Here is a 21,393-nt window from a genome sequence, read left to right on the forward strand (position 1 = left end):
ATCTGTGACTAGCAACGTCTGGCCAGTGTCTGCCTACCTTATTCATTACGCTTATTTTCCATCCCCATAGAAGGAGAAAAATTAGTAGAGACATTTTATTCACTTAAATTTATTTTGCCTTTGTGTGGGTATGTATAAATTTACTCTGAGTTCACATGTGTGCATGTATGTGTGTGTGCATGCAGAAGCCAGAGGTCACTGTTGAGTGGCTGCCTGTGTTGCACTCCACCTTGCCGTTTGAGACCGTGTCTGTCATCAAATCTGGAACTTATCAATTGAGATAGAATGGCTGGCCAGAGAGCTCCAGAGATCTTCTGTCTCCATAAAGCACTCTGCACCCCGCCCAGGTCAGTGCTGTGGTTATAGAACTGCAACACAAGCTTTTTATATGTGCACTGGGGATGCAACACAGTTCCCCGTGATTGTATGGTAGGCATGTTACTCACTGAGCCATCTCCCTAGCACTTAAGTTTACCTCTGAATTGTTAGACTCTAGCGTGTTTGTAGTGAAGAGCCCATTAACTAGAGAAGCAGTGTTTTCTTAGCAACCTCAAGTATGGTAAAATGTTATACTGGCTGCATCAGAGGGAAAACACTTTTTTTTTTTTTTTTTTTTAACTTTTTGGGATTTCTATGATCATTATTTCAAATCAGGAAGAAAGGGATTTTGCCTTGTGGAAAGCTAACATGGTTTGAAGTGTTTGGCTCTGCATTACACTTGTCTTGAGCCTGTTTGCAGATCAGAGTTTACACAGTGCCCACACACATGATCTCATTTCACTGTGATGGCCGTCCTGTAAAATGGGTAGGACAGGAGGCATTATCTCCTTCTAAGGTGAGAAGGCGGGTCCTGGAAGGTTAAATGACTGGTTTGCAGGCAGCCGGCAGGCAGGTCCTGGAAGATTAAGTGACTGATTTGCTGCCAGCAGGGCAGAAATGACAGAAATGATACAGAAGGGATCCGAATCTACTCCTTGTGGTTTAGTCCCACCTTCTTTGCATGATCCGGCAACAACTCAGTGCAGTCCAGGGATGCAGTTTATTTACTTATTTATTTGTTTATTTATTTATTATTTATTTAAACTCACTGGTGTGTCTGTGAACAGTCATCGTGAGTCGTCGTCTGGCATAGTCCCTATGAGCACCGAGATTTGTGAATATCTTTATTTTGACAGGAACGGAATCACCACTGCTGTGTCCCTTAATAATAAAATCTGTATTTGGCTCACCATGCTGTGTGCTTTGGTGTTTCTAATTTGTAACCTTGTGGGCAGGGTCTGGGCAGTCCATTTGATCCCAGCTGTATTGACCTGGAGATTAATAAGATAGATCGCACGCCACCTTCTGAGTACCCTGGCCAGAGGGCAGTGTAATTCTGGCATCTTGCTCTCATTGTCCAGTGAGCATGCTTGCATCACTGTATGCTCCTATCGCTGTCTGTGGCCATCCCAGTTCTTTTTGATAAAACATGGAAGTTTAAACACTCTGTAACCCCTCAGTGTTACTAGGTTGGATCACCATCCTGTGCATAATTTAGCTTAAGCTTTGGCCTCACCGTTAACAACTTTCCCCCAACAACACTGAGTTTTTCTTTCCCTCTTTCACCCACTTTTGCTTCTCTCCATCTGGTATTGAGTCAGATATATAAGTATATTCATTTATTTGAAATTTCTCCCCCAAATTTCCTTCCCCTTCTTTCTCCCTTCCAGCTCCTTCCTAGTGTTTTAATACCATCACTCAGTATATAGTCTGTGGAGTGTTTAAACTCGTGATCATCCTGTCTCTACTTCCCAAGTGCTGGGATTACAGGGGAGTGCCACTATGGCTAGCCAAAATTATTACTATTTCATATCTTAATTCACATCATTTGATTTTATAAAAACTAAAATGGTGAAGAAAGAGAACTCTCTGTTATTGACAGGTACACTTCTGTCTTACTGAGGGTTTTACTGCTGTGAACAGGCACCATGATCAAGACAACTCTTATAAGGACAACATTTAATTGGGGCTGGCTTACAGGTTCAGAGATTCAGTCCATTATCAAGGCAGGAGCATGGCAGTGTCCAGGTGTGCATGGTGCAGGAGGAGCTGAGAGTTCTACATCTTTATCTGAAGGCTGCTAGCAGAATACTGACTTCCAGGCAGCTAGGATGAGGGTCCTAAAGTCCACACCGACAGTGACACACCTACTTGAACATGGCCACACCTTCTAAGCATACAACTCCTTGGGCTGAGCATATAGAAACCATCACAATGTCAAATGAACCTTTTTGATTCTAAACTTTAAATAACAGTTGACCTTCATTAATACAAATGGAAATTGTGTGCTATTCATTATTTTTCTTATGTGAGCTGCTAATAATCCCATATGCAGCACTCACGTAATCTTTTAATTGAAATGATATAAGCCCCATCATGGATCCAGACTTCCATTTGTATGTAAGAGACTTTCAAAAAAATAACTTAAATACAATTTTTAATTTGTACTCTGGTTTATTATGGGAGCGATACAAAAGTGTTTAAATGCGATTTAGATTCATTGACAACAGAATTTAAAATTTTTGTGACACGAGAATTAAGGCTCCGAGAAAAATAACAATTTTCTTGTTTTCTAAATATTGGAGAATTCATCAAGGAGTCTCACTCCTGATAGGAAAATCTCTCATCCCCAACACATTTACTCTGTTTTGGTTTAAAGTTTCTTCCAATGAAATGAAAATTCAAAGAATTCTTTCTAATATGAGCAATAACTTGAGTAGTTTCTGAAGTGAAATGACTGCAGTAATAGCCATGTCCTTTGTCCTTTCTTGGCTCCATTTGGATGTTTTAGTAGAGAGTTGTGTGTAATAACTAAGTCTGGGATGTGGCGGGCTTCTATCAGAGATACCTTCCTAGTGTGCTGAGAGCTGACAGGATGAGGGAGGAGCAGACAGGTGAGTCTGACTAGTGTGTGTGTGTGTGGGGGGGTCCCTCACCTTTTGTTCTTTCTCCCTTTTTGAATGCTGTTTGAGATGAGAATATGTTCTTTTCTATCTGTGGTTTCTTTAGTTTTGATGTTCCTGACTGCTGTGGAGGTCAAACGAGGGGCTCCTCTGCTGACCTCCCCAGGGCAGGCTATGGAAGTTGGGTCTTTGCTCTGGGTCACCCAGAGGAAGGTTTTCTAAGCAGATGTGCCAGGGACACATCTTGCTTAGCATTGCGAAGACAGAGGGAGAAAAGCCTCAACCTTGAGGGTCTCAAGTGTCAATTTTATTTCACTCAAAGACAAAAACCACATTCATTCTGTTGCAAAAAAGGAAAGGGTGGGGGATCAGACCCTCCCCTCCCCCAGCCGCAGCCTTTGTCTACACCATCATTCCTAGAGACACTTACTTTAGAAGATCGGCCAGAGTTGCACTGTGGCATGCTGTGTGGCATTCTGTGTTTGACAGATACTGTTTTTTCCACTTGACTGGTTGTAGATTTTTTTTAATAGTTGAATTTGTAAATACATGAAAAAAAATAGAAGAAAAGTGAATCTCTGCCTTTTACCCATAACAGATTTGTACAAGTCACTGGGATGGGAATTTAACTTTATTGATGTTAAGCCAGAGAGGGAGGGAAGGAGGAAGGGAGAGAATAATAGAAATGAAAAATGGAGGGCTGTGTTGTGGGATGCCCTGTGCTCTGCAGACCCGGGCACTCTGTGATCATCGTGGGCTTCTGCACGAGCTCCACCCCTAAAATTGCCCTACCAATTTGGAGAATCATTTCGTGCCTATTTTTAAACTCCTAAGGACAGGGGGAAAGACCCGAGGAGGCCAACTGCGGTGGTTTCCTCAAACCATTATCATTTTCAAATCCTATGGGTCCCGAAATAACTTCCCCGATTCAAACTGCCCAGCTCCTCAGGAGACTTGGCCGCCGAAAAGGAAATGGTGAGGCTCTTCCTTAGAGTGTGGCCACCGAGGTTAAAGGAGGTTAGAAGTTGGTCAATGTGGGTCTTTCAGAAAGAAGCTACCCTTTAATAGAAAGTCTGTACGTTTTGTTTCTTAGTTATTTGTTTTTGAGACAGGGTCTCCCTTTTCTACAGCCCTCCCGTTTCTGTCTTCTCCTGACTATTGAGATCACAGGAGCGAGCAACCACGCCCAGCTGGAATTCTGTAGATCTGTATAGGGCTTTGAGTTTTCCAAATATATAACCTTTTTCTTAAAAATCTATCTTGAATTTTCAAGTCTTAAGGAACTTAAGTTTTAGAACAATATACTTAGTTCTCGAGACAAAAATTTTCAGGAATCTATACTTTTTTGTTTGTTTGTTTTTAGACAGAGTTTCTCTGTGTAACAAGCCCTGGCTATCCTGGACTTGCTTTGTAGACTAGACTGGCCTTGAACTCACAAAGATCCTCCTGCCTCCGCCTCCCAAGGGTTGAGGCTAAAGGCCAGCTTGAGTCTAGACAATTTAGTTTAGTTTACCCTGCTAACCAGTATCTTAGTGTATCTTCATTTGTTTTCAATCTCTCTGCTTCATTGTGAGTAGAGAGAGCTTAGATATGCTCTCTGTTGGGTGGGGTGGGGCGGGGCGGATGGGGGGGGGGCTCTCGTGGTTGACTGCCGTGTGAGCTTGACTAATGCTGACTTGGGTTGGTTTCTAACAATTCAGGATGGTCATGGCTCAGATGAAGAGTTGGTTTGATTTCTGCTCTTGGAGCTTTAGCTTTAACTCCTTGGGTTGCTTGGTGCCTGAGGAAAGCTTGACATACATGACCTCAGTGACTTAATTTTTGTTCTGTGACTTACCTATGTATTTTGGAAGTCAGTCTCTCAAAGATTGCATCGATGAGGTGTAGAGCCTGAGAGTCCAGGATGCTGTGTCTGTTCTGTGCGGTTTGTTTTTTTTTTTAATGTCTTTTAACCTGGACTGTTCACAATATGATTTGTGTGTCATAGATACTGTGACAAGGGCAGAACTTTGCGAGAAAAAGAAAATAGACTTTGGCAGTTTTGTTTGTCTCTCCTATGATATATTCCACTGTGGCTTTCCTAAGAGGTGGGATCTGAGTGTGTCATTGCTGTGACATCTTTTGGTATCCGCCCTCCCGCTGGACACGCCAGCTTTAATAGTCTTGTAATACATACTTCCAGAAGAATAATCTTCCTCCTGTCCCACTGCTGTCACCCTTCAAATATGTAATTAATGCAGAATGGCCAAAGTAGTGGTTCCTAAAAATTCTATAATTAAATCAAATTATTAACCATCATCAACCCAGTCCTCAAGAGGGTGTTTTTTTGATTGAGCAGATTTATGGTTTATGGTATGACAGTGTGGCTCATGTGTAATAGTGCCAGTGACTTACTCAATAATGAGTTTTGTCTTGTTTTGGAAACAGAATCTTGCTATGTAGATCAGGCTGACCTCAGAGTCACAGAAACACTCCTCCTTCTGTCTCTCAAATGCTGGGATGAAAGGTATGAGCCACCAGGCTCCTCCCATATTGAATTTTAATATAGGTATATATAGGGGAAATCATACCCATTTATTTAATTTTTAAGAAATACATTAAATATGATTTAAAAAATAGAAATCTACATACTATTGGGCATGTATGTCTCATCTGCGATTTGTGTCTTTCCATTAACTCTTTGTTTTTGGATGTACTAGAGCTATCATAGTAGCTCAGATTTTATGTGGTTGTGTTACAAGTAATTGTTTACCTGACCTATCAGGTTCTAGTTAGCTGCAGTGGAGCAGGCCCTTGCTTTGCTCTCATCCCAGGCACACAGCTGTGACACAGATAGTTGGGCGAGCGGGAGCACAGAGGGGATTAGTTTTTTCCAGAGAGGGAACTGCTCCAATCAGGCTTCAGTGAGGTGAGAAACCAGAGTGGGAGTTGGGCTACGTCCCCGCAAAGCAGATGACAGAGTTCTCAAAGATAGCCAGGGTAGGAGACTATGGTCTGTGACACAAGCCTACTGAAGGAGCCACTTAAAGATAGGTGTGTCCAAAAGAGTTTGCAAAATGAACCAAGTCTAATTCTAGAGGAGCTTTTATTGCTAAATGAAGGAATGTGAGATTTGGCCTTTATGTGTGTGTGTGTGTATTCATGTGTGTGCGTGTATATGTATATATAAGGTATGTGTGTATATTACATAAATGGAGAAACAGTGATTAAAGTCCTTTTAGAAAGATGTAATAGGAATGGAAGCAGTTTGAGGTCAGATTTAGTAAGAGAAGAGAAACAACTAGAAAGGTGTCAAGGATGACCTAACTTCAATCAAAAGAGTTGAAAGCATTCATCTGGGGTCTTGGCTGTAAAACGGGATTTATTTTGTCTCTTGATTACAGAGGTTATGAACTGGTTCTGAGTTGGTAAGGCAGATCGTGGTGGGAGGGCATCTCAGGGGAAGTTGCTCGCCTCATGGTAGTCAGGAATTAGGGAGGACTGGTGCAGAGAGGAGAGGCATACCTCATACTTCTGCAGTGACCTGCTTCTCCCAACTCGGCCCACCTCCCTAGAGTATGTTCAGCTATGAACTCATCACCGGGTTCGCCTCTCGATGAAGTCAGTGTTCTCATGATCTAATCACTTGTCAGTAGCCCCACCAGCTGGGAAACAGGCATTTTGCACACAAGCCTTTTGCTGGGGATAGTGTAGTCAAGCCATAACGAATCTGTCTTGACCTGTGTCTGCTCACATCCTGTATCTTTTCTCCAGAGATGTTCCTTCCGCCTTTCTAGAGTCTGTCTCCCTTGCATCTCTACCTTCAGTCTCATAGCTTTTGCAACAAGGTGAAGCAGGGGCACTTCTCAAGCTAAGTCTTTTAAAGGTCTTGCTTGGTTAGTCTTGAGCCTGCAGTGGGTAGGGCTTCGCTGACTCCCAGAGTCCCTCAGGTGTCTCACCTGTCCTCACCTCACCAGAGTGCCTTGGCTTGCTTCCCTTTCAGCACTGGTGTCCTCCTGCTCTGTCACTGTAATGTGCTCTTTTTCCTGGCCTGCTTGCAAGCTTTCCAGATCTTTCTAACCTGTTTTAAGTTCATGTTCTCACTGAGATTCTGGCTAAACATAGCCAGCAGTACCCACGCCACAACCTGAAGGTTGTCCTATCTTGAGACTTCCTTCATTGGATTAAGTAGTCCACCATTTTTAATCCAGCCTGATGTCACTATAAATGTGTCAGGAAATAGAAAGAAGTGTGGCTATGATTTTTTTTTGTGTGTGAGAATGTGACATGCATGGCCTCTAGTTCAGTTCTCAGCAGAGTACTCGCTCGCTTCTAGAGCTCTGTGAACGTGGCCTACCATCATTCACATTGATTGGTATTGGAGTCTTCGGGGCTCCCACTGCAACCGCCTGTGTGGCATTTTGGGTATTCTCTATCTTCTGTCTCCAAACCTTTCTAAATTGCTTCCGCAAATCATTTCTAAAGGCGTGAACCTCATGGTCAAGAATATTAACACAATAAGGACCCTCCTTGTTGCTGCTGATTTTCTGTTCTAAGTGTTCTTTTTTTCATCACTTCAATGTACATTATATTGGCAAATTGTCATGTGTTGCTTGGGTTGACTGAGAAGTTGAACCTAGAAACAGGGTGATCCTCCTCCCACATGCATCTAGGGGGTGTGGGCAAGGCCTGCGTTCCTCTCTGAGAGAGTTTGTGTGCTGATGAAGTCAGGTGTACAGTGGTGGGGGGGTGATCGAACTATGGCCCCCATGCTTGTGCAGCAAGTGTTTTATCCCCTCCCTGCCTCTCGCTGTTGTGCAGAGTGGCTCCGGGCTGATTCTGACTCCGGTTTTACTCTAAAAGCTGAAATTACAGATGCAAGCTGACATGTGGCTTTTTAGGTGGTTTCCAGGATTTAACGAGGGCCATTGGATCTCTTTGGTATTTTTAATAAGAGGAAGAGCCAAAATTCTTAGTGTATGCTTTGCCTATTTTCTTTCATAGTTTTATCATATTTTTTCCAGAAATGAAGTAGAGTTTTGAGTCAATCTTGACTCATTAATTTTATTGTTGTTGTTTTTGAGACAGGGTTTCACTGTGTAACAGTTCTGACTGTCCTGGAAATCACTCTGTAGACCAGGCTGGCCTCGAACTCAGAAATCTGCCTGCCTCTGCCTCCCGAGTGCTGCGATTTAAACATGTGTGCCACCACTGCCTGGTTTTGACTCAAAAATTCTATATGTTGCATAAATTCATTCCTCATAACCACTGTTGAAATAAAAATTCTTTTCTACAAGTGAACTATCGCTGGAGCGGTTGGGAAGAGAACTCTGGCTGTGTGTATGGCCACCACTTGCTCTCTCCTGTAGAGATAACATTAAACTTTAACATGATGCTGGATGTTGTAATACCACAAGGGAGTAAAGAGGCTGCCGCCCTGGCTTGTTGGCAGGGAAGATCTTTGTTTTGTCCAAAGGGCTCTGACTTGTGAGCTTGTGCATCCTCCCAGCCTGCTTCTCTGTATAGGAGTCTGTATAGCTCAGCTAGAATTCATTCCAATGGCTGTGATCAGTAGCGGCAGGCAATATGATTTTAATGCATGGTCCTTAATGTCTTTTAAATTTTGAGCATTGTGTTTTTTCATGTTTTATTCGTAGGTATGTTCACCATAGGATAGTCAGAAATAAGGGATCCTTTCTTTTCTTTTCTTTTCTTTTTTTCTGAGACAGGGTTTCTCTGTGTAGCCCTGGAATTCACTCTATAGATCAGGCTGGCCTCGAACTCACAGATCTGCCTTCCTCTGCCTCCTGAGTGCTGGGATTGAAGCTATGTAGCACTCACTATGCCTGACTTGGAAATAGGGATTCTCAAGCATGCTGACCTGCTGGGCATTGTCAGAGGCCAGGCGTGACTCAGGGTAAATGCCAGGAACTTTGCAGGTGCTGACATCTGTAGTCTCAGTAATTTAATAAAAGATGGTGCTTGTGGTGTTTGGGAATATTATATTCCAGTAACCCCCTTTTTTTATCCAAGTAAAATGTAGCCCCAGAAATAAAAGGGTAGGAAAGGAAGAGAATTTAAGTAAGCCTCTCTGTCATTGTACATTGAAGATAACTTAAAAAATCCTGTCCCTTTCTCCATGAATTTTGCATTGTTAAATGCAAGGCCTCTGTATGAAGTTACCTCAAATGCAGTAGCTTATGATGACAAGAATTAGCAGTGTCACCGATCAGGAGGATGTGGGATGAAACTGGGGAGCAGGCTACTTTATTTTTGAAGGTTCTAGGGGGCAGTCTTTACTTGCCTGTTCCAGACTCAGGTGGCTGTGCGTGTTCCTGGCCCGTGGGTATACCCTGCTACTGCTTAGCCAATCTTCCCAAGCCCTGCTCTCACTGTGTCTGTGTGTCTTTTCTCTCTGACCAGGATCTTCTCATTGGATACAGGGGCCAACCACCTAATCCATACCACCTCATCATGATCCTGGGCTTAGTCATCTCTGTAAAGACCTTGTTCAAAAGGAGGTCACTTTGTAAGGGACGACGTCACACTGTCAAGAGAGAGGGGAAGCTTGAATGGGTACTGTTAACCACTTCACAAAATTATCCTACCTCCTTTCCCCCCGCCCGCTTTGAGACAGGGTCTTGTGTATCCTGGACTGGTTTCAGATTGACTGTGTAACTGAAGATGACTTTGAAAGTCTTGTCCTCCAGTCAGGTCCGCCATGCTCAGTTTGTGTGATGTTAGAGATTGAGTCTGGTGCCTTGTGTGTGCATGGTAGGTAGTACAATCATTCTATGAATTGAACTCCAAGTTACACGTGCTTTCTTGTGAGTGGCTAACAAGAACAACTTAACTTAATTAGATGCTAACAGGCAGGAACCTGTTATTGATCATATTACTTTGTGCTTCTATTGCTTGGCTTTACTTACAGAACTGAGACCTAATTACTTATTCTAGTACTTCTCCTCTTTCTGCCCTTCCACCACTTTGCAAGTGTTGGGACTCAACCCAGGGCATGTTAGACAAGTGCTCCACCACTGAAATATGATCCCCCTCCTCTTCCACTTATTCATGCCACTCAACCATGATTTGGTTGCCAGCACCTACATGGCCCCAAGGGTGGGTCTGTAACTGCAGTTCCTTTGGATCCAGTGCCCTCTTCTGACCTCTGTGGGCATTGCATGTGCATAGCACACAGGCATAACATGCAGGCTAAACACCCAGACATAAAAAGTAAAACTAATGATGTAGATTGAAAATATTGAATCTCACTTGCAAGAACATTTTAGGAGTATATTTGCAATTCATACATCACATAAACCATCACTGCAGATAGGAGGGACAGACAGTGACCCCGGCTCATCGAGTAAGGGTCACAGGGTGACACGAAAGAGCACAGTGTGATTTTGAACATGATGCTGCTGGCTACTCAGGTAAACAGACTGCCTTGTGATTTACTGAACTAGCTGAGCCGTGAGGGCTCTTGTAGCTCTCTGTTCTAAGGGTTACTGTCCCAGCGTAACAGTAATGTTTCACATCCAGGCTCTTCACCTCTTAACTTCTTCTGGCCAGAGTCCTCGTTTTCCTATTTCCTTCAGTTCATGGGAAGTAGTGAAGTGGTATGGAAAAGTGAGAAGGAATTCAACTTGGTTATGCTGAGTCAGGTGCTGGAGGCAAAGAAGCATAGAACATCTACACCGTGCAGCTGGCACCCAGTACGCAGACAGACAGACAGATTGGGTTTGTGAGTCAGTTTCCTGCATCCTGCGGTGTCCAGAGGAAGACCCGCCTGCAGCAGCTGGGCCTGTGAACAATAGTCACTTCCCGCAGTCAGTGTATGTGGGGAAGGACCCCAAGGGCCACGCAGGGTTCAGGAGGAACTCTCAGAGTCCCCTGGGGTCAGCTTCTGTAGGCAGTTTCTTTTCTTTTAGAACCTATGATGGAGACTTTGCCCAGGTGACTTGACCTTTCCATTGTAAGTGAAGAGATCAAATGACTGAGCTGTGCCACAATGGTTAGACACTCGCACTGATACTGACTTCATTGTCATCTGAAAAAGCGGTAATGTCATAGAAGTGTGACATAGTTCACATTTCTGTGCTAATGCATTTATTCAGAGCATTTGTAGGCTAATAATGGTAGTGAGCCTGTACCTGGGAGTTGCTATTTGGTGTGTGAATGTTTCATCCATATTCACTGATTTGTGTGTGTTCAAGTATGTGGAGAGTTTGGAATCCTCATGTTTAATGTTGGTTACAAGCGAGTATGTGATTGTTCCACATCAGAGAGGAGAGCATGTGACCAAAAAGGAACAGGGAAGACAAAGTTATTGGTAATCGGCAGCAAACAGTTAACCTGCATCCAGCGACTTCTCTGCTGCTGTTCTCATAAAGAAGTCACATCTGCTGCAATGGAAAACTCCGAGCAAGACGCACAGACAGACACACGGGCTCTCTGGGTCCCGGGGCTGCACCGGGCAGGATGAACGGAGAGAGACAGCTGACCCTGGGCTTCCCCCTCTTTCTAGAGGATCCTGGGCTGGTTCCCGGTGTGAAATAACGGACAGATAGGGAGGTGTCAGCAGCTGGGCCAAAAAGCTGGGATTGGGTATTGGCTTCCTGTAGTAACAGGCGCTGGCTGGCTGCCCCGAGCGAGCGAGCTGAGTGAGCGAGCTCTCTGGCGGTGGCTGCTGAGGAGGTGGGTGGGAGACAGCTGTGCCTAGCACTGCAGGCCACATCGGCTCCCAGTACACCAGCCCCTCCATGGAACCTGCTGAAGAATGTTTTGCCTGAAAGGTGAGGGGGCTTTGGGAAAACCGGCATTGGAGCCATAGGGTTGGATCCACTGCAATTAGAATTTGAGGGAGTTTAGTAAGTATGAAAGTAAAAAAGTCATTGTTCTTTTTTTTTTTTTTTTCTTTCCTTTTTTGTTACAAGCAGGAAGAAAGACCTCCTGCTGGAAAGATGGAATTCTTTCAGACAGATTTCTCTGTTTCATTGCGTTTTGGATGCATTATTCTGTCATAGACTAAGTGGTTAAAAGTTGAAGATAAAGAGTTGATTTTTTTAAAAATAAGTTCCATAATGTAAGAATTGTTTAGTGCTGTACTGTGAGTCCTAGAGGAGACATTTTCCCACCCCCATGTTAGGAACCACTCCTGCACAGAATTACAATAGAGCAGAAAGGGGTGGGGGGAATTCCATTGCTTCCAGTCTTAGTGCATGAACTCAGAAATTAAGCCAGTTTTACTGTAGAAGGCATGTCTTGTTCTGGCCACATGTGAGTTATGGCTTCCTAAGTATTCTAACACAAGGAGTAACTGAGCATTGGGGTGATTCCTGGATAACGTGTGATTTTCTTTGTTAGACGGTTACTTTAGCCTTGAAGATTGTGTTTCTTCCAGCTCTTGTCACAATCTCAGGAACTTTGGTTGTGTGGTGATGTGCTTTTTCTGTGAGATTGTTGAAATGAGATCGTCTCCATGATGAATTTCCTTGGAACTGAAGCAAGCTATGATGCTCATATCTTTCTGTGTGTGTAATTCTGGTGATGTCAAACTCTTGACAGCCTTTCAGTTTTGTGAAAGAAGGTATTCCTGGCTTGTTTGCTGTGTAGGCCACTCCTTTGTTCTTAGAGTGTTAATGGGGTATAGACGTGGGTTGTGGGGTTTCTGTCTTTGTGGTGCTCAGCTCAATTTTGATACCTTAAAACTCACCAGAGTCGTCTTTGTTCTACTTTAAGGTGGAGATGTTTGTTGATATACCAGTTGCAGAGTTGACCAAATTGAGGGGACAAGAATGAAAAGAAAACATTTTTTTCTTCTCTAACATTCTATCTATTTAATAAACATGATGTCTCTGTGGTTATCCTGATACTCTGTAGACCAGGCTGGCCTTGAACTCCAAGATCCACCTGCCTCTGCCTCCTGGGTGCTAGGATTAAAGGCATGTGCTATCATTGCCCAGCCTTGATTAATTCTCACAGTAAAGAATGGATTGGGTGGGGGGAGGGTATGGGGGACTTTTGGGATAGCACTGGAAATGTAAATGAAGAAAATACCTAATTAGAATAAAATTTAAAAATTAATAAATTTCACCCTATTCATCACAGTCTGATGAAAAAAAAAAGAATGGATTTATTAAGTCTGAATGAATTTGAATATCCCTAAAAAGTAATTTTGATGAAGAGAATTATGAACTCTGGTGAAATTGCTTCCTTTAAACTTATTTTCTTTGGGGGCGGGAATAGGTGTAGGAAGTCAACAATATGATTGGATAAAAGAACACGCTGTCTTGGTGTGCTTTCCACAGGGCAGCGCCGGTTACAATAGCTCAGAGTTAAGGATTTGCAGTTGAATGCAGGTGTGAGCTTGCCTAGAGCCTCAACATGTTTTTCTCCTCTTCTCATAACAGCAAATTTACTTTATTAGAGAATTGATCAATATACCACAGACTCAATTTCATAGTCAACTTAGGACAGGTTAAAGACTTGAGTATGGCATACTAAGTGCTTGTGTGTGTGTGTGTGTGTGTGTGTGTGTGTGTGTGTATGTAATTTGCCTGAGCAGAGTGAATAAAGCCCCCCTTTGGATCTCTAAGCATCAAACTACTGATAACCCACACTCTTCCAGTGATCTACAGCCCGCCAATGTGCGTAATGCATTACAGAGAGCCATTTGTGTTCCTAGTGGGGTAAACACCGAGCAAAGTAGGATTACACACAGGACGATAAGGGTCACCTGTTGGTGGCTGGTGGTCTCACTGTGCAAAGGGCAGTGCTTTCAATAATTGGTTTCTTTCTATTGCTAGCTCTAGTCCTGGAGGTATTGAGTATGTAAGTGTGATTAACACTGACCTTAAAGGAAACTTGATTGCTTTTTTTGGTTTGTTTAAATCATGTTCCTGTGTATTTCTCGTAATTGCTAAAAGAAAACATTCTAATCAGATAGCCTCCCTCCCACACTGATGCAATTTTCCTTTTCTTGAGGCTGGTTTTTTTTTTTTTTTTTTTTTCCTGAAGTCATGTTTTCTTGGCTTTCTGTCAATTTTGTGCTAGTAAATGTCTAAGTTGCCTTTGCCACTACTACTGGACTAGCATACGGTCGTTCTGTATCAGTGACACTGTTAGATTCTTTAGTAAAGTGAGTCACTGTTTGCTGTCACCACTGAAGTATCTCAGTGTATCCACCCCACCCAAATTAATTTGTCTGAGAAGCATCTGAGCTCCTAGTCTCTGGGGAAGTTCTGCCAAGGCCCCTGTGGTTAACAAATGCACAGCAGAACTGACGGACCCGTATAATCTGGTCAAAGATCCATCAAGGTCCAAAAGGGACCTTTCTAGCTGACCGAACAATATAAGTAATAACAGGCTACCATGTGTTTATCACATAAGTGTATTGTCACAGATGACAGAAATTTATTAAATATGGTACACTAACTTTCATCTTTATAAATATTAACTGCTTTTTCTATGTGGGGCAGATGTTTTAAGAATATTCTAATCCACCACAGACTGATGTCTTATAAACATTCAGTCACATGTTATGTGATGTCACTACAACATCACACACTTGCTTTTTGGACTTTAGCAAAGTCTTTTCCTTGTAGTGCTGGCAGGAGAAAAACCTGTATTAATTTATTAGCTCGGCATATGAAATCAAGGTATATTATATTGTCTTGGTATGTAAGCACTTCTACCCATTCGAAACATTCTCTGTGGGAGAGAAGAGAAGGGGGATCATAGTCCCCAAGAAGCTAAGGGAAGTTTCAGGGCTTAGGAAGCTCAGCAAAGGGTGAGATTTGGCAGGGGAGATAGCTCAGTTGGTAAAGTGCTTGCCTTGCAAATGTGAGGTCCTGGGTTTGGGTTCCTAGAACCCTTGTAAGTCGATGCCATATAGCAAGTCTATATAATCCCAACCCTCCAAAGGCATGGTGGGGGCTGGAAACAGCAGAATCCCTGCAAGTTTACAGGTAAGCTAATCTGTCCCATTTAGCAACAAACAATAAGAGAAACTTGTCTCAAGAAAGGTGAGGAGAGTAACTGGTCCACCAAGTTAGACTTAGGTAGAATTACTTCTTTGGTTTGTCATCAGTCCCCTTTCTGGGCTGACTGTGAGTATCTTCCCAATGAAGCATATAACATGGTTCTAGGAGAGAATCTTTTCCTGACTGGTGGGCTTGAATATTCCACTTGTTGTAACAGAATTCCACCAGATTCTGCTTGTTTTCAAGAGACCTTCTCTGTATGGTACTCAGTGTTTTTTTGTGTTGCATGGATGTCAGTCAGTTAATTAGGGCCTACTCTAATCTCATGTCTAGCCTCATTTTCACTGAATATACATACCTGCAAGAACTTGTTTCCAGTTAAAGTCCTGCCTTGAAGTTCTGGTGGACATGAATTCTGAGAGGGCACCATAGAAGCCAGCAGAACAGAACATGCATAAACTCTACAAACTGAGGGTGCTTTATAAGAGAGATGCTAGTGGTTTGCTGTGATTGCCCAACACAGCTGCTTGAAGGATGCTTTTGAGATCTGACAATGCACTATAAGGCCAGTTTGTACATGGATGGATTGGAAATCTACTCAAGTCCGGCCATGCAAAATAAAGAAGTTTTCTCTTTAGGTCCATTGCACGATTCTGTCCTTCATGTGCCTTTATCCTGTTGCGAAGGGAAAAACAAAACTGAACTTAAGTTCGCTGCAGTCAGCTCTGTGAGAGCCAAACTTAAACAGTTGCATTAGCTGGCTCAGGCCCTTGGATGATTCACCTTTCACAATCCTCTTGTTTATGTTATTCTGGAGTTAAAAAAGTAATTCAATATGTTAAAAAGGATGTTGATTTGGGAAGGATAAATGCAGACTGGCCTGAAAATCAATTCCGTGTTTAAGGTATACTGTGGGGCTGAAGGAGTTGAATCTTATATTTGCTTTCCCCTGGTTCTTAATTTCTTTTTTTAAGCATGGATTTTAAAGCAGGGGCTGATGTGGGGCTGGCTTCTTTTCTTCTCAGCATTCGTGTGTCTTTCGAGATCTAGAAAGCTCGTTTGATGGAGTGGGAAAGTTATGAGCTCTGTGCAGTTGGGTGTGTCCCAGCTGCCTGCATGCTCCACATGGTATGGTAGAGTCTTGCCTGCCCTCCTTTCTGCTTCACAAGTTAGGGATTTAGGAAAGCCTCTGGTTGTCTAATAATAGCAGAGAGTTTGTTAGGGAGCAAGAGAACCGTCCTGAGCCATCTCAGGCATGTGCTGCTACTCTTTCGAGCGTGGCTCCTGCTCCTTCCTAGACACACTCCCTGGGATGAAGCACAGGCCCCCTTCCAGTTGCCTTGTGTATGTTGCGTATGCAGAAGAATTCCTTAGATTCTTTTCTTGGCAGCATTTAGAAACCAATGTCAGGAACCAGAAACAGGTTTGTTTTTTTCTGTGCTCGAACAAGTGCATTTTTCAAGTGTGCTAGCAAGCAGCCATTTGCTTTGGAAGGTCCCTCGCCACCCCCACCCCTTTGTTTGAGACAGTCTCACTGTCTTAAACTCACATTCCTCCGGCCTGCCTCCTCCTGAGGGGGGGGGAGGGATTTTAGGTGAGTACCATACTCAGCCCTTTCTTCACTCCAGTCATGAGCCATCAAGCAGGCATTAAGCATAGTGCCTGTTGCTTTCTTCGTTGATTCTTAGCATCATTTAAAGGCAGGGCAAGCTAAGCAACACTGGAATATCACTTCTGTGGAATTGTGGGCATTTTACTATCACATATTCAGAATTTGGGTGGTTTATAAACTTGCAGTATCTGTGGATGCTTTAGACTATCTCTCTTAAAGTGCCTTTTATTCCTTCCCTGGTTTAAAAACTGCCTGTGGGGGCTGGTGAGATGGCTCAGTGGGTAAGAGCACCCGACTGCTCTTCCGAAGGTCCAGAGTTCAAATCCCAGCAACCACATGGTGGCTCACAACCATCTGTAATGAGATCTGACTCCCTCTTCTGGTGTGTCTGAAAACAGCTACAGTGTACTTACATATAATAAATAAATAAATCTTTAAAAATAAAAAGCTGCCTGTGATTAGCAGCCAGTAATCTATGTCTACCAAGGGGAATTCTTCACATCTGTAATTTAAATTAACACTTTTAATAAATTCTCTCATATGATCTCACATTTCTTTTTTTTAACATTTTTTTAAAAATTTACTTATTTATATGAGTACACTGTTGCTGTCTTCAGACACACCAAAAGAGGGATCCCATTACATATGGTTGTGCTGGGAGTTGAACTCAGGACCTCTGGAAGAGCAGTCAGTGCTCTTAACTGCTGAGCCATCATCTCTCCAGCCCTGCTCTCACATTTCTAAAACTGGAGAGAAGCAGGTAATTCACAAAGGGCCATATCTGTCTGTGCTAATGTGGTGGTTAAAGGGCAAGCATGGTCCCCTCACTGAGCAGAATGTGTAGTGGGGTGATGTAGGGAGTGCTCCCCACAGGGCTGAAAGAGCAGTTGCTGGCTTTGTTGCACCAAGTGCACAGGCCTTGAGATCTGTCCATTTGTAGTTCCTGCTCTGTGCAGAGACAAAGCTATGGATTGTTTAAAAAGAGTTCCTTGCCAATCATGAACCAGATATCGTAAGATGACTCGACTCCATTACTGAAGGATCGTCAGGAAGTCTCAAGTCTGTCCTTTACCAGAGGAGTTTAGCTCTTTGAGGGAAAAGTCCCTAAGCCACTGTCTATCTAATATAACACTGGAGAAGCAATAATCATTTATATAGAAATTGGGCATTTTTGTATAAAGACTACAATAGTTTTATTTAAGCTTGACCCAGATATTCTAAGCAGATGATTAGAGCCACTTTGGACTTGTGAAAGTGAAGGCTGTTTTGTGGCATCCCGTGCAGATCTGGTGTTTCCACTGCAGCACATCTAGATCAGCCTTTACAGAGTTTTCTGGACTCTGAGTTGTATAAATACATCCAGATGAAGCAAAAGTCTCATGAGTGGAATCTCCTGGCAGAGGCGTGGTAAAGTAGAACAATGCTCTGAAATTCATGTAAGCTGGAGAGTCTCCTGCTGTTTCTCTCTCTGCTCCAAAGGAAGTGTTTGCTGCCACAGCAACTGAAACAAAACCTTTCATTTTTGGAACTGTTTCCTGGCAGAACAAATACTTGATAAAAATTTAAAGCGAGCTTTGGAATGCTCAGATGGTGCCTTTTATAAAAAGTGTTTTATATTTTTTTTTACAAAGTCTCTCCACAGCCAGATGAGAGGAGTGTGCGGGTGGGTAGTTTAATTCTTAGCTATACAGGCTGAGTGCTGTGCGAAGGAACTGCTAGTGAGCTCCTTTTGACCTGGGAGTTATTTTCTGTATTGCTTCTGTTGATAACTGCCAGCCTGCCTTGCTTTGAGAAAAATGGCGAGTGAGCTTTAATGTTAGCAAATCACAATGTATGTTTAAAACAGTAGGTTGAACATTCTCAACAGAAAACCACATGCTTATAGATCCAAAACAGTGCTATAAGTGGAAAATTCCACACATATCATCATTGGCTTGGTTACAGTCAAAAATACTGGTGGCACTCAAAATCCTATACTGTTATTTTTAGGCTACGTATGTACAGGTGTGCATGAACAGCTGAGGTTTTTGCTTAGAATGTCTCATTTCTTACTATACCACCAGCCCTGGCCTTCAAAAGTAAAAAATCAAATCAAATCAAATCAAATCTGAGCTACTTTTGATCCTGAGCATCTTGGGACCAAAACCTGTCACATACATGAAGAGATGACAGTGTGTGTCTCTCTGAAATCACAGCATTCTGTAAGGGTTGGATACCAATGACTTAACTTTTGATAACTTCCAGCAAGTCAAATATAAAATATCAGTTTGATATTGGCCGTTGGTTTTAGGATTGAGTTTGCAAGGCCAGTCCCGCTCATGACAGTTTTGTGTTAGCTTTCCCATGACTGTGACGCTAATAAGCCTGTTGTCTTTTCTGCTGCTCGAGACAATTGGTGTTGCTGTGGCAAATATTATTGGTCTTTTTGTCTTTTCTGACTTAGGATACCAATCTTCCTGAGGTTAGGATGTCATAGTTGCTCCCTTGAGCTCACTTATCTCCATGAAACTAAAGAATGGATCCAGTGTTGGAATGATATTTGAAAAAAGGTAAGGTTTCCATTAGCTGGGAGAAGCTGGAGCCCCTAAGACAGATGGGGTCACTTTGGTATGTGCTATGCCCAAGAATTCTCCAGCCTGCTCATTTGGTGAGATCCTTTTCTTTAATTTTTCCCCTTTCAGTTTTGAAAAGTGACTTTCAAGTTCTGTGCCTCCTGATGAATAGCCAGCTGCCTTGTCTTGGACCTCAAGTCAAGGACCCTAAGTGGTCAAGAATTGGGCCAGACTGTATGGATGCTCTGCAGAGAAACAAGAGGCAAACTGTCATTGTGGGAGTGGAGTGGTTCTTGGTGTGTCAAGTTAAGGATTTTCTAGTCAGAATGGAGAGTCCTGTGTGTAGATAATCCAGTATTTTGTGTAGCCCCAAAGTTTGTATCTGCAGTCTACACTCCTCTGTGAAGCTTCCTGTGCAGACAGCCAGCCAACTTCTCTGTGCAGTTACCTTTTTTCCTCATCGGAAATGCTTCTGCTGGCCAGTTCTCTATTTTGACAGTGCCTGTCACAGACCAAAGCTAAGCCATAGGTGGACTGCAGTGCTTTCTAGTTCAGAACTTGTCTGCATCTGATCCTATAGTATGGAAGAAAAAGGATTCTCTGCCACAACTGCAGTCCCAAGTGAGCCATGTTCTTGTCCAGTGCACGTGGAAGGTATGTCTTTAACGTGACTTCATATTTTCCTAAAATGTGAGAGGACCAAAAAAAAAAAAAAAATCTCTCTACTCCATCCCATTTTATCGTTGAGAGTAACAGTCTAAATGCTAAATGCAGCTACAGAGATTTCCCTTTGGACTTTATTAACTTAGTTTAATAGAATTCCTGTTGGAATCTTGAAAATTTAGTTCTAGTGACTTTATTGATGGTGATCCAGTTAGGACAAGCAATAGAATAGGTGTGTGTGTGTGTGTGTGTGTGTGTGTGTGTGTAATTAGAAAGCAAACTTTTAAATGCTTAACAGCTCAGACAGGTTTATGCATGTCCATAGGGTCCAGGTTAGTTTGTGTTCAGATGACAAACATCCTCTCATGGGCAGGACAGGACATGATGACTTTTTCTTCACTAGCAGCATTTAGATGGAGGGCAGGCTCCACCTTGGCTCATGGAGTAGGGCTCATGTGTTCTTTGGGACAGAGACTACTTTATGTTCTATAGAGGTGCTGAGGAGCTTCGGTTTCGCTAGCGGGATTTGAGTAGGTCCCTCCAGGGCTTAGCGCTGAACAAAGAAAACTCTCTATGGATCCTTGCCCATTAAAGGAATGGCATATTTAAAGGATATTAACCGTTGCTTTCAATGAACATAACTTTTTTGAAAATAGAGTAAAATAAGAAAGGCTTACTATTCCCAGCAGGACTCGAAGTACGTGAGGCAGTAAGTAAAACAAGAAGCACTGTCATTTTTCTGAATCTTTTGCTGTTATTGTTGTTTTGTGAGTCTTATTTTCTAGAACAACCCAGTAGAAAAATCTAGTGAAGCCTGAGATAGCAGCACACAAGTGTAATCCCAGGGCTTGGGAGGAAGAGATGGAGGATAAAAAGGTTTGACATCGTTGGCTATGTAGGGAGTTTAAGGCCAGCTTTGGCTGCAGGAGAACCTGGAGGAAGAAGGGAAGTAGAGAGGGGGGGGGGAAGAGAAAGAGAGAAACGTATTAATCACTAGTTACTGGGACCATAGTTACTGGAAGAAGAGCTGGTAAGAGAGTCACGGGAAAATAGAGTGATGGGTTTCTAGGAATCCTGGTGTTTGAGCAAAGAATCCTGGGCTTTGTGGTGATGGGGAGACATGACCCAGGTCTGCACTCGGTCTGTGAAGTGCCTGTTTAATGAAGAGGCAATAGATCAGAGTTGGGGAAACGGCTAATAGAAATATGGGGTTATTTTCTCATGAAATAATCACTTCAATACGAAATATTTTCATGTAATTCCTATTTGAAATGTTATTATAGCCTTATTTCACTAGGTCTTTTGTCCCCTGTTCTATGTTTTTAGATCTCCTGGATACTTTTGTAGGGCTCCACTCTAGGCACATCCTTTTGTTTTTTTTTTATTGTAACATTTGTTCTGTATTCCTCTATAAAAGCATCTACAACCTGGCTGTGGCCATTTCTGTCTGCATTGGGTACCAAGCAAATGAGCTGCTTATTATTCAGGGCCCATGGGAGAGTGCCTAGAGTTGTTCTTTCTGTATCTAGTAAGTGCCTGGGTGCTTAGTTGTAATAGGTTCCTTCTTTTTCCTTCTTTACCCCTTTCCTGTGGACATCAAAAATTATAGGAACATCAGGCCTCTGATGGAAGTTCTGTTATAGCTTTTGTCTTAAAACTAG

The 21,393-nt window shown here is 42.8% G+C and overlaps 1 protein-coding gene across 5 annotated transcripts in view; it reads left to right on the forward strand.

Moving 5' to 3' along the window:
- Nhsl1 (NHS like 1) overlaps window positions 1-21,393 on the forward strand; it is a 126,463-nt gene that overhangs the window by 12,286 nt on the left and 92,784 nt on the right. Inside the window, exon 1 of one of the 5 annotated variants that reach the window (XM_029482926.1) lies at window positions 11,579-11,716. The exons of the other annotated variants lie outside the window; for them this stretch is intronic. Within the exon in view, the coding sequence (XP_029338786.1) occupies window positions 11,701-11,716 (16 nt within the window). The 5' untranslated portion in view covers window positions 11,579-11,700. Of the gene's footprint in view, window positions 1-11,578; window positions 11,717-21,393 lie in introns of those variants that run through there. 5 annotated transcript variants of the gene reach the window in all.

This window comes from Mus caroli, chromosome 10 (assembly GCF_900094665.2).
Source record: "Mus caroli chromosome 10, CAROLI_EIJ_v1.1, whole genome shotgun sequence".
NCBI classification, from domain to species: domain Eukaryota; kingdom Metazoa; phylum Chordata; class Mammalia; order Rodentia; family Muridae; genus Mus; species Mus caroli.